Below are 12,551 nucleotides of genomic sequence, written 5' to 3'. Positions count from 1 at the left end.
GCAAATAACTATTTTTGAACGGATCAGAGGGACTAAATCGTGAAAAAATAAAAACAAGGTTCTATTACCATTTACATTATTATTATTTATACTTTAAAAATATTACATATCTTATCAATAATTAAAAAATTTCTATCATACATTAAGGAAAATACACATAAATATGTGTTTTTGCTATTAGGTACACCAAAATATTAAGAGAGACAAGTAAGATTTGTTATATAATCCGTGAATAATGTAAATCGCACAAGATACAAACTAAATACATGTATTTTTATATATTGAAGATTTGTTACGTATCTCAGATATATACATGCGAATCTACTTGGATATATAGTATGTCTGCACACATTACACCCAATTTCGATTCATATATTTTGAGATATATTTATATGATCATACCTAAAATTCATAATATTACAAATTACAATATATCATTTTATTATTTAATAATTAAATCAAAATATTTTGTTATCTAAAAATTAATATTCAAATATATATTCAGATCGAAAAACTCTCGAAAACGAAAATTTGTTATGAGATGGTTGGTGGTGTGGTGGTGGGTTATAATACATGGATGAAGTAACACGTGGCGGGTAAGCATAACAGATGGCAAAAACAAGAGTAGTAACTAACTTGTCATCTCATCATCACTAACAAAAGATTTACACCCAAATTACACATCTCACTCTCTATCAAGCACAAAAATTAAAACCTCTGCACAGCAGCCTCACAGGTACCTATATATATACATATATTTTTTTTCTTCAATTTTACACTATCTATTATCATTATTATTATTACTATATCTTATTAGTGTGTGGGTTTAGCAATTGATTAGAATGTTCATAATTAGGTAATTGAATGTGAAAAGAGATCTTTTTTAAAAAAAATTTGATTAGGTTTGGTTTTGGTCCAATATTTTGAGAAATTGATATACGGAATTGAATACTCTTGATTGGGAAGTAGAAAAGGTGATAAATACTCTTAAATGTTTTGAGCTGTTTTGGGGAAAACTAATATCACACTGAGGGAGGAGTTTACAGGCTAAAAAGGGGCACGTAAAATTAGATATTTTATGTAAATATTTTTTGTATTGACACCTATCCGAAGGCTAAATAGTGCAATTGGTTGGATTGTTTAGTTATTTACTTGTGTTTAGTTCTCACTTAATACATGTTTTTTTTTTTAAGTGTATCCATGTTGTACAAATTCTAGCTTCGCCTATGATTACATTATGTTTGGACAGCATCACACCATCTTTTTGGACTGTTTTAGCCCAATATTATACTACCTGGTTATAATTATTTTTCATGAAAGCATGTATATTAGATGTCGAATTCTTTGTGCTAGTTCGTGTGTTCAAGTTTTCAAATTTTGAACCTCTTCGACATATGTTCTTCCCCTATGGCTTTTTGCAAGGACAGTCCAATAAAATTCTTCTCTAGTGTAACTCTCACTTACTCATTGTGGTTGCGTTTAGCGCGGCTTTCAAATCTATACATAGCTAATTAAGCAAGTAATGTGTTGATCAACGTACTCTGATTAAACTCTGCATAAATTGTTGCAACTGTCCTATTTATGATTTTGTTCCGACTTTTGCTGGGGGGAGGAGCTTCTCAGGAACAGAGTTTCTGATACCCTATTCACAATATAAACATAATTACAGAGTTATTATGATGCTTATTTTTGAGATGGTACTGAGCAGAAAGAGATTTTATTGTTACCATTAGTTTCAATCTTTCATTATTATTCTTAAGTGGAAATACAAAGTTACAGACATTTGTAATAAGAACTAATGAGTCACTGAATCCTTCAATCGAGTGTAGGCATAAGTTTGTAGCAATGATGTTTTCCTATCAATTCTTGTCATAGAAAGTTACTCGACTTTCATTTTCAATTCAAAAAGTCACTTAACTATGACTTCTTTGCACAGAAAGTCACTCAAATTATTTATTGTTTAAAATTTGCTGACATGAAATTTTAATTATTAACTAAAAATTTAAGAACCAAATATATATCCATTTAAACCATTTAATGACCCACCCGATTTACCCGGAGCCACTGAAATATAATACTGAACTTTTTATTTTGCCATTAATTCCCTGATGATTCTCCCTTTGTCTCCCCATCCTTTCCCTTTACGTTCTTCTCTTGTTTTTTTTTTCTTTCTAAATTTGTCAATTTAGTGGTTATTGAATACATGCACATTATCACAAATTTTGCATTGGGGCACATTTAATAGTCGAGGTTTGCTAGTGACACACCAACTGGATATAGAAATGTTTTATTCAAACTCCGTTCTCGCAAGTCCCACCATATCCCATTCGCTTTCAAATTTCTTAGATTTTTTTTCAAATCCCCTATTTTTCTCATACTCAATTTACTACTACAACTGCTACTGCGAATTTTTCATAGAACAGAAAAGCACAAAATGAAAGGTTAAATGAGGCAAGTAATTAAATGGTTTAAATGGATATATATTTAGTTCTTAAATTTTTGGTTAATAATTAAAATTCTATGTCAGCAAATTTAAAGAAAAAAATAATAAAATAGCTTGAGTGATTTTTTGTGCAAAGAAGTCATAGTTAAGTGACTTTTGAGTTTAAAATGAAAGTTGAGTGACTTTCTATGAAAAGAATTGATAGTTGAGTGACCATCAAAGTTATTAACTCAATTTGATGGTCAGAGATTCTACCGACTATCACTATCTTCTTTAAAGTTTATGGATCTGATTGTTGTCATGGTGCTTCTCAGGAATATATTCTTAGAGCCAGGTCCCCTTCTCTGTGTATATTGAAGTAAATGGCACAAGCAAAAATTACGGAAAATACGTCGAAACTTGCAAGTTATGATGCTTATTTTGAAAAGGCCCAGAAAAGAAAGAAATTGCCCCGTAATTTGCAGGAAACTTTGACTGATGCATTTGCAAATATTCCAGTTTCATCCTTCCCTCAAGTCCCTGGAGGAAAAGGTATATAAAATATACAAGTTTTCTCGTGATTATGTTTTTGATATCCAATGTTGTATCCTAAACGGCTACGTATACCTCATTCCAGTAATTGAAATAGACGCCGAGACTTCTATAGGCGATGCTGTCAAAATTCTTTCAGAATCGAACATCCTCTCAGTTCCTGTGAAGAATCCAGTGGCTAAGAATAGTTTGGATTGGAGAGAAAGGTACTTAGGTGTCCTTGATTACTCCGCTATTGTTCTTTGGGTGCTGGAGGGTGCGGAAACAGCAGCAGCTGCCATATCAGCAAGTTCGGCAGCAGCAGCCGGAGTTGGAGCAGGTACCGCTGGTGCTCTTGGAGCACTGGCATTAGGTGCAACAGGTCCTGCTGCAGTTGCTGGTCTAACGGTTGCTGCAGTCGGTGCAGCTGTGGCAGGTGGAGTGGCTGCAGATCGAGGAGCGGGAAAGGATGCTCCAACTGCGGCCAATAACTTGGGTGAGGATTTCTACAAGGTTATCCTTCAAGAAGAACCCTTTAAGTCAACAAAGGTGGGCATGCCTTCTAAAGGATTGAATTGATTGATTAAGAGAGACTTTACCCTTCTTATTTAGGGTGCTTATGTCTAAATTATTTGCAGCTGCTTCGCGTCTTTAGTACTCTTTAACATGAAAAATAATGATCATATCAAAGCGCTATTACAGATATATTCAGAGAATTTGACATGAATACACATGACAAGGTCAAGTAATTACATTCGCAGGTGAGCTCCATCATAAAATCCTATCGATGGGCACCATTTGTTCCAGTAGCAATGGACAGTTCTATGTTGAGTGTGTTGCTGCTGTTATCAAAATATAGGCTGCGGAATGTACCTGTGATAGAAAGAGGAAGTCCATACCTTAAGAACTTTATAACTCAATCAGCCGTGGTACGGGGTCTTGTAGGATGCAAAGGGAGGGATTGGTTTGACTGCATCTCCGCTCACCCTATATCAGAACTTGGCCTCCCATACATGTCCGCTGACGAGGTCTGTCATTTGTTACATCTGAATACTATGTATTTTTTAATTTTAATAATACAAAAGTTGGTGACTGGAAGTCTTGTCTTTCAATGTGTATGCCAGGTTATTAGTGTCCGAGACGATGAACTGATTCTGGAAGCATTCAAGAAAATGAGAGATAATAATATCGGAGGTCTGCCGGTTGTTGAAGGATCAAAGAAGAAGATAGTTGGCAATGTAAGCATAAGAGACATCAGATTCTTGTTACTCAAACCTGAACTATTCTCCAATTTCAGGTATGTGTTCATATAAATTGTTAGTTCTTTGCTGATAATGAGCTGCCGTATTAATTTTTTTAGTCGAATACCTTCCTCTATAATCTTTGGTCTCTCTCTCTTTTCGAGAGAAGATCTTCTATCCACTTGTCTATGAAGAACCTCAAGTCTATCGGGAAAGGATGTTGTGATAACCCCCTTTGTCTAGAACCACAGACGTCCAGCCGTGTCGGAAGACTCACCCTCGACCCCACCATTACTATTTGATTACTTCTACGATAAATAATAAGAGTTTCAATTCTTGGGAAACTTTCTTATGGTTGAAGTTGTGCAAGAAAATCGAACAATGATTAAATGGAAAAGCGATTCTGACTTTTATCATTAGGCTCAGAGATGTTCACCTCTTTTTTTTTTGTGTGTATGTACTAAATTTTGCTCGTTCGAATAACAGGCAGCTGACAGTTGCGGGTTTCATGAACACAGTTGCTTCGGCAACCCATGATGCCACAAAGGCAGCTACGCCAATAACATGCAAGCTCGGTTCAACTCTTTGTACTGTGATAGACACTCTCGCGTCCAAGTTAGTTCACAGGATCTATGTGACAGCTGAGGATGGCGATGAAGTTGTTGGTGTGATCACACTCAGAGATGTCATTTCCTGCTTCATCTATGAACCATCGAACTTCTTCGATAACTATTTTGGATTTTCTGCACAAGAAATGCTCAGGAACTGATATGTTACTGTTGGTCAATAAGCTGGTTACGGGCGACTAGAAGATGCAGTAAAAAGAATCCGCACCAGGTTTTACCATAATATTTATGAAATAGTCTCTTTTTACCAGTTCAACATCTGCATAATCATCCTTTTATGTCAATCTATGTAGCTCTATCGCTTGCTAGTTTCTTGAGTTCCCTTTTTTCTGTTTCCCCGGCTTGTTCGAGGTTGTTGTAAAGAGGATTTAGGATTTACCATTTCATACCTAGTTTGATCTACAAGGGTACGAGCATAGCTCGCCCTCAGAGGTTGTACTTTGCTCGCTCTTTAATAAATTTTGACCACCTCTAAGTCCCGTATTTTGTTACAAAAGATGTTGCCTCTTCTTTTCTTCTTCTTAAATTTAAGGTATAATACTTGAATATATCTTTTAAGTTAATCTCATTTTATATATATATGTATGCCCTCCAATTTTGACTGAGCGCAAATAGGTACTTAAACTTATATAAAGTTGAACAAATAGACATACGAGTCCTACGTGTAACAATATACGTAGGAAATTACATAGGATACAAATTTTTATATAGGATGTCATGTAGGGCGTTTGTGTCTGTTTGTTTAATTTTATTCAAGTTTAAGTGTCAACTTGTGTATACCTAAAGTTGAAGGGTATAAATGTGAAATGAGATTAAGTTAAAGAGCATATCTATATATCTATGTATTATGCTTAAATTTAAGCATCACCATCACAACTTAAAGCTATTAGGTGTGGGAGTTTCGTTTGACCCCTACCATGTTTAAGTTTTCAACATAAGTTGCACAAAAATAGGAGGGGGGGGGGGGGGGGATAGCGGAATTAAGACATCATAAAGGAAAGGCAACAAACCTATCACCTACTACTCGATAAGCAAAATACAAGATCTAACTAACAAAAGAACTATGTTTGTCATATTATCTTCTTATGAAAGGTAGTTGTCGTATATCTAGTTGAACGAGCCCCTTTGCTTTTGTTGTGTTTAATGTTTAAGTATCAAAGTGGTTCTTTTTAAAGTCGGGTATCGTACCCACTGGGACCTACACTTAGAATCACTCAGTTTCTCTAACTTTCAACAAAACACAAGTGTATTCAAGATTTCAAAGTGATTTATTTCCTAATATTAAGATTGTAACAAACACTGTAACGAATGCGATTCAATTTGGAGGGTTTAAAAACAGTGATTGGGTTAAGTCCAGGACTACAACTTCATCGGGATTTATGCAATTACTATCATTTAAATGGGCTTATATAAAAAATATCAAATCAATGAATCACAAGGTAAAATATATGATTATGATCTCTCGACCTCTAATTGCCTACGTTAAATAACACACTAACTGCATCTTTGAGCGGGGATATGATAGATTAAGTACCGAGCATAACGATTTCTTCCTGTATGATGACCCAAGCATGGTTTCTAGGTATATTAACCCTAATTATTAAGAATTAATCATGCTTTTTATGTCCCACGTTCTATTCCCGTGTTTCTCTCTCGAGTTTAATTTGGATAATATATTTATTTCAATGGTGATCAGTCACGAAATACGAAAAGCTAGAACATAAGAAAGATTTATATGATAGTTGATACTAACCCAATAAAAAATTAATATATTGCAATTATCATGTAGCCACAACCCTAGAACTAGAGTATTTTGCTACTTATAATTCAAGATTCGATCAAACAATGTTCAATAAACATAAAGAGATTGAAAATAAAAGAGTTCATGAAAAAACTCTAAATATGGGGGAAAATGCACAAGCACCCCCTGGACTATGATCGAAATTCTGAAATTTTAGAGACACACCTTAACTAAATTAGGTCCTATTAACACCTGACCTTATTTTTTTTTATAATTTTGTATCGAAATAGAATACTGCACATTAGAAATTAAATTCCACACTATATTTATCCATCTATATGACAAGCCAAATCTTTTAAGAATATTCATTATAAAATTTCAAATCATTCTATCATATGCCTTAGACATATCTAATTTGACAACGATATTACCACTAGTATTATGCTTAGACATATCATGAATTATTTCTTGAGAAAACATGACATTTTCAGTAACCAATTTGTCTAGAATGAAATCACTTTGATTAATAGATATGAGTTTATGTAAAATAAGATTGAGCCTTCTAGTTACAATTTTAGAAACAATTTTGTTAGAATAATTACTGAAGCTAATAGGCCTTAATTCAAAAAAGTTAGATGGGGGTGGGGGGTGGGGGCTCAATTGTAGGGATAAGAGCCAAACATGTGTGAGGGAAGTATTTAGTATGTTTTTTTAGAGAAAAATTTAACAACAAAGTCACAAACATCATATTTAATAATATTTCAAAATGTATGAAAAAATTTACCATTGAAGTCATCAAGTCCTGCACTGCTATCTACTGTCATACTGAACATAAAATTTTCACATTTCACCCTCTTTGGGTGCTCTGTGAAACATACAATTATCCTTTTCAGTAATCAACTTTGGTATGAAATTCAAAGTGTCATTATCCTAGTTAGTTCCCTATATTGAAGAGATTCTTGTAATATGAAAAAACTTACCATCAAAGTTATTAAGTCCTGCACTACTATCTACAGTCATACTGAACGCAACATTTTTCAAATTTCACCCTCTGTGGGTGCTCTGTGAAGCATACAATTATCCTTTTCAGTAATCAACTTTGGTATGGAATTCAAAGTGCCATTATCCTAGTTAGGTGCCCTATATTGAAGAGATTCTTGTAATGTCTAATAGCAACCCTTGCAATCATGTTGTCCCCTTCAATTCAGTTGTCTCGGTCTTTATTTCATTTATGTGAATAAGAAGTTTCTTTATTTTGTCTCTTAGCACACTGTGAAAATATTTACTGTTGTAGTCTCCATCTTTGGACCAATTGATTATAGTTTTTTGCTTTAGTAAAGCATCATACATTCCAAAACATTTAATATATTCTGCATGCTCCTTGTTGAAATCTTTCCTACTTTGTTCTGTTTAGAGTGTGTCCAGTTCTTCAAAAAGTTGAACACTGGTCTCCCATTTTTTAACCATGAACATCTCCAATGATCTCTTTTGACCATTTACTCAGATTTTTGCTTAGAACCTTCAAGTTACACGGGAGTTTCCACATTCCACATTACATTGCCTATCACATTCATGTTCCAAGAGCTTTGAACAATCTCCAAAAAGTATGATTGGTGAGTTCAAAAGTTTAGGAATCTAATAGTAAAATATTATAGGTAAGTGTGTGGAATAATAGTCAAATATTAGGCATGATCTGATTAGATATGCTCTTAACCTCTTGTGTCCAGCTTTGTGTATATGTTTTAGGTGTAATCTATCATTTTGAAGTATGAGTGAAATACACTTACATAAGTAACATGGTATCAGAGCCTCTACTATTTTTGTAGAGATTCAGGTTCTTATCTTCTTTCTTTTTCAGTTCTAACAGATCTTCCAAGGATTATTCCGACAGTTCTTTTTTCGTTTACCGGAATCTACTTCTGGCAGGTTTTTCAAAGTCATTTCAAACTTACATTCAATGTTTGTGAGGGTTAACCATTCATTCTAGTCTTAGCCAGCATATCCCTTACAATTTTTCAGCAATCGAATGAGTTTTCAAGCAAAAGAGAAAAAAAGTCATTTTCATAGGTTGTTTCTTCATATTTCAGGCAAAATTTTGTTCAGTTCAGATCTAAAAAGTAAGAATATTTTTTTTGTATTTCATTTAGTTGTTGAAACCCATAATATTAGAGGAAAATGAATCTCTAACTGATGTCTCTGAGAAAATTGCATTTTCAGGTGATGTGAAATCGACGTTTTCCTCTATTTCTAGTTCTTCTGTTATTACTACCACGAAATTAGAAGGTAGTAATAATTACACATCATGGTCTTCATCTTTTGGTGAAAAATAAAGATGATTTTTTGGTGGTATAAATAATCCTAGGTATTTTATATAACTTTCTAGAGTTATGTAGAGTAGTACCTTAAGTACTTGATGTATCTATGAATTGTGTGGATGTTCTAGAGAAGTAGATACTTATAGTGAATCGTAGAAAAATCTAGATTCTTGTTAAATAGTTAGAAGATAAGGTCATCTAGATTTTTCTTCTAGATCAATCTAGAATAACTTTTAGTAGCATCCCTACTCTAGTTTATATAGGGGCGGCCATAGTCATTTGTAATCAACCCAAGCAAACCAAGAACAACTTAATAAAAGAGTATTCTTTTATATACAAGTTCTCCTTTCTAGCTTCCTCTTCTTTAGTTGAATCTTCTGATCTTAGTTAACGATTTTGGGGCTAGCAGAATGTTTTTCAAATTATACTTTTCTTCTGCCATTCTCTACCTGGTATCAGAGCCATAGTAATTTTTTGAATTTTGGATATTATTAAAGATCGAGTTAGTGGTAGATTCAATTGGTTTATTGATATAGATTTTAGCAGTCGGGTTAATGAATTGGGAATGAAGTGTTGAATCAGTCCAAATACAAGGTATGGAATCATACCTTGTGGGAGAGGATTTGTGGGATGTTAATGGGAATAACACAAGTCCTCCTGCTGACGGACCGGATAACAGTAGCATATACAAGAAGTGGAAGCAGGTTAATGCGAAGGCGAAGTTCATTCTGAAGAGGACAATCTCTTCCAATTTATTTGATCATATTATGAAGTGTAAATCAGCTCATGAAATATGGAGGATCCTCAATCGTTTCTTCAACAAGAAGAATGAAGCTCAGCTGCAGATATTGGAGAATGAATTAGCTAACACCACTCAAGGTAATATTTCTATCTCCGAGTATTTATTTTGAAGATTAAGAAATTATGTTTTGAGATATCTTTGTTGAATTCGGAAGAGGCTATTTCTAAAGCACGAATGAGAAAAATAGTCATTTGTGGGTTAAAATCTGAATATATTTTATTTGTGACATCGATTCAAGGATGGGCTCAACAACTATCCTGTGAGGAATTTGAAAATTTGTTTTCGTCACAAGAATTACTAGCCAAGCAATTGGCTAGGGTGTGTCAAGGACGGAGAGGGTGATGCTATTGTAGCCGACAAAGGAAACTTTAAAGGAAAAAAAGGAGATATGCCGCACTCTCGATCCTTAGGTGGTTCATGCTTACCTAGAGAGAAAGAAGAGCCTTCTAAATATTATGATAATAAGTCTCTCAGATGTTCTCGTTGTGGTGAAGTAGGACATATAAAAAGATATTATCGAGCCAAGGAAAGCAATATGACTCAAAAAGTTTTTGAAGTAGAAGAAGACTGGAAAAATTGTTTAGTAGATGAGACTCAAGCAATAGATGCTATGGTTTTTCTCAATCTTGAAAGAGATTCGATCGAGGATCTAGAATATAATATAGCCGATCACGTGGAGCAGCAGGAATCTGATGTTTTTGGATGAAGCAAAATTTTTTTAAGTATGCTCCTAGTGATGATATGGTAGCTTCCACTGTAGAAATAGAAAAACAAGATCTCGAACATGCAATATCTGAAACTACATGTGCTAGTGGCGACCTTTACAAAGAAAGCATTGATGGAGAGGTACTTGAAGCGGAAGTATTTGGTCAATCATCTGCAATATCAAGTCCAATTAATGGGTTGGAGAAATTTTTGAAAGCAGATGGAGGAAGTAGAGATCAAATAGAGAAAGAAGTCTTAGGGTCAAACAATATGCTCTTTGAAAGCTTTGAAGCTGCACAAAAATATATCAAGGAGATGATAAGAGAATATGACGGTAGATCCTATGTTGGTGTTGAGACTTCACAGGAAATTGATAGTGCTTCGCTCGATAATATAATGGTTGAGAAGTTAAGAGAAAGGGGTAGTTTGAGAACTCAATAAGGAGATAATCTACATGGATCATCTCACGGTGAAAAATCTTTATCATTTGAAGAAGGAAGAGAAGTCCGGAAGAAAATGTTGAGATTTCACCAAGACGTGCTCAAAGCTTCGCTTGAGTTCTTCCACAACAAGTGTGGGGCAGTTTCCAAAAAATCACTTTAACGGTGAGTGTGAAAAATAAAGATGATTTTTTGGTGGTATAAATAATCCTAAATATTTAATAGAATTTTCTAGAGTTATGTAGAGTAGTACCTTAAGTACTTGATGTATCTAAGAATTGCGTAGATGTTCTAGAGAAGTAGATAGTTATAGTTAATTGTAGAAAAATCTAGATTCTTGTTAGATAGTCAGAAGATAATGTCATCTAGATTTTTCTTCTAGATCAATCTAGAATAACTTCTAGAAGCATCCCTACTCTGGCCATAGTCATTTGTAATCAAACCAAGCAAACCAAGAACAACTTAATAAAAGAGTATTCTTCTATAAACAAGTTTTCCTTTATAACTTCCTCTTCTTTAGTTGAATCTTCCGATCTTAGTTAATGATTGGGCTAGCAGAAGGTTTTCCGAATTATACTTTTCTTCTGCTATTCCCTACACTATTGAGATGTGGTTTATGGGACAATGATATGAAGATCATTTGTTTAAAACTACTACTGATATTGTTGCTACTGAAAAGACTAAGCAGAGTCGTATTGATGCTCAATTATGGAATCTTTTATGGAACTCTTTGGATCCTAAATTACTCGACTTGTATAAAACTTGTAAAACTTGTTATAAAGTTTGGACTAAAGCTAAGACTTTGGATACGAATGATATCCAACGCATATACAAGGTTGTCTCAGACTCAGTCCAACTTCACCAGACTAATCAAGATATGGCGAGTTATTTAGGACAAATACCTTGAAAAATCAATTTGATTGTCTCATGCCGCTTTCTTAAAGTATCACCACACAAGAGCAACAATGAGATAAGTTCTTTATGGTTTTGACATTGAAAGGACTTCGATCCGTTCTTAATCAAGATTTCAGCTCGATTATTGCGTATTGGCTAAAAAACAAGTGATATCAATAACTTTGGGACATCTGTGTAAGCAGTAAAGAATGAAAATCCACATGAACAGAATGTCCATCAAAGGGGGAGCAGTAGAAACCTAGACCATATTGAAACTACTGAAACAAGCTAGGCTATATTCGACGATCTTGTTGGTAATTGCATGGTCGACCACCTGGGGACCTTGTAAAGGTATCAGTTTCTTAATTGTCTGTTGCAGGGTTCTTGCTTGAGTATTGTAGATGAAACTAACTCAGGGACCTAGTAGAGGTACTTGGCTCTCATGATGAGGAGCCAGTTGATTGCCAGCTGGAGACGGTACAGAAAGTAGGTGCACACTTCCCGATGGCGTCAAAAAGTGTGACTTTTCAGCCAATGGCAAAGAAGTTTAGGAAAGTGCCTTGCTCATATAAAAGGAACTTTCCTAAACATTTTTGTTTAGTTTTTGCAACTTGATAAAAACTTTTCAAGAACTCTTGCAAAGGCTACTACAAAGCAAAGACAGAATTATTCCAAGAACAACAGCAATATCTGGAGCTTTTCGTCTAGTTGTTTAGGAATACATTCTCTTGTTCTTAAATTGTAAACCATTCCTGAATCTATAAAGGAACTGGTGTGTTGTGTTAAAAGTCTAGGTTGTCCAGGTGGGATAGCTTAGTGGGTAGATTGTTTTCT

General features: G+C 34.4%; 1 protein-coding gene across 1 annotated transcript; it reads left to right on the top strand.

The window, feature by feature from the left end:
- Positions 1-602: 602 nt before the first annotated feature.
- LOC101251498 (SNF1-related protein kinase regulatory subunit gamma-1-like) lies at positions 603-5,316 on the top strand. Its single transcript, XM_004228342.5, has 6 exons — positions 603-736; positions 2,758-2,974; positions 3,060-3,502; positions 3,715-3,981; positions 4,078-4,250; positions 4,681-5,316. Exons 2-6 carry the CDS (start codon positions 2,806-2,808, stop codon positions 4,961-4,963), a joined length of 1,335 nt encoding a protein of 444 aa, XP_004228390.1. The 5' UTR covers positions 603-736; positions 2,758-2,805; the 3' UTR covers positions 4,964-5,316.
- The last annotated feature ends 7,235 nt before the right edge of the window (positions 5,317-12,551 follow it).

Source organism: Solanum lycopersicum, chromosome 1, assembly GCF_036512215.1.
Source record: "Solanum lycopersicum chromosome 1, SLM_r2.1".
NCBI classification, from domain to species: Eukaryota; Viridiplantae; Streptophyta; class Magnoliopsida; order Solanales; family Solanaceae; genus Solanum; species Solanum lycopersicum.
Note: the sequence above shows the minus strand (reverse complement) of the source record. Positions and strands in the feature narration are given on the sequence as shown.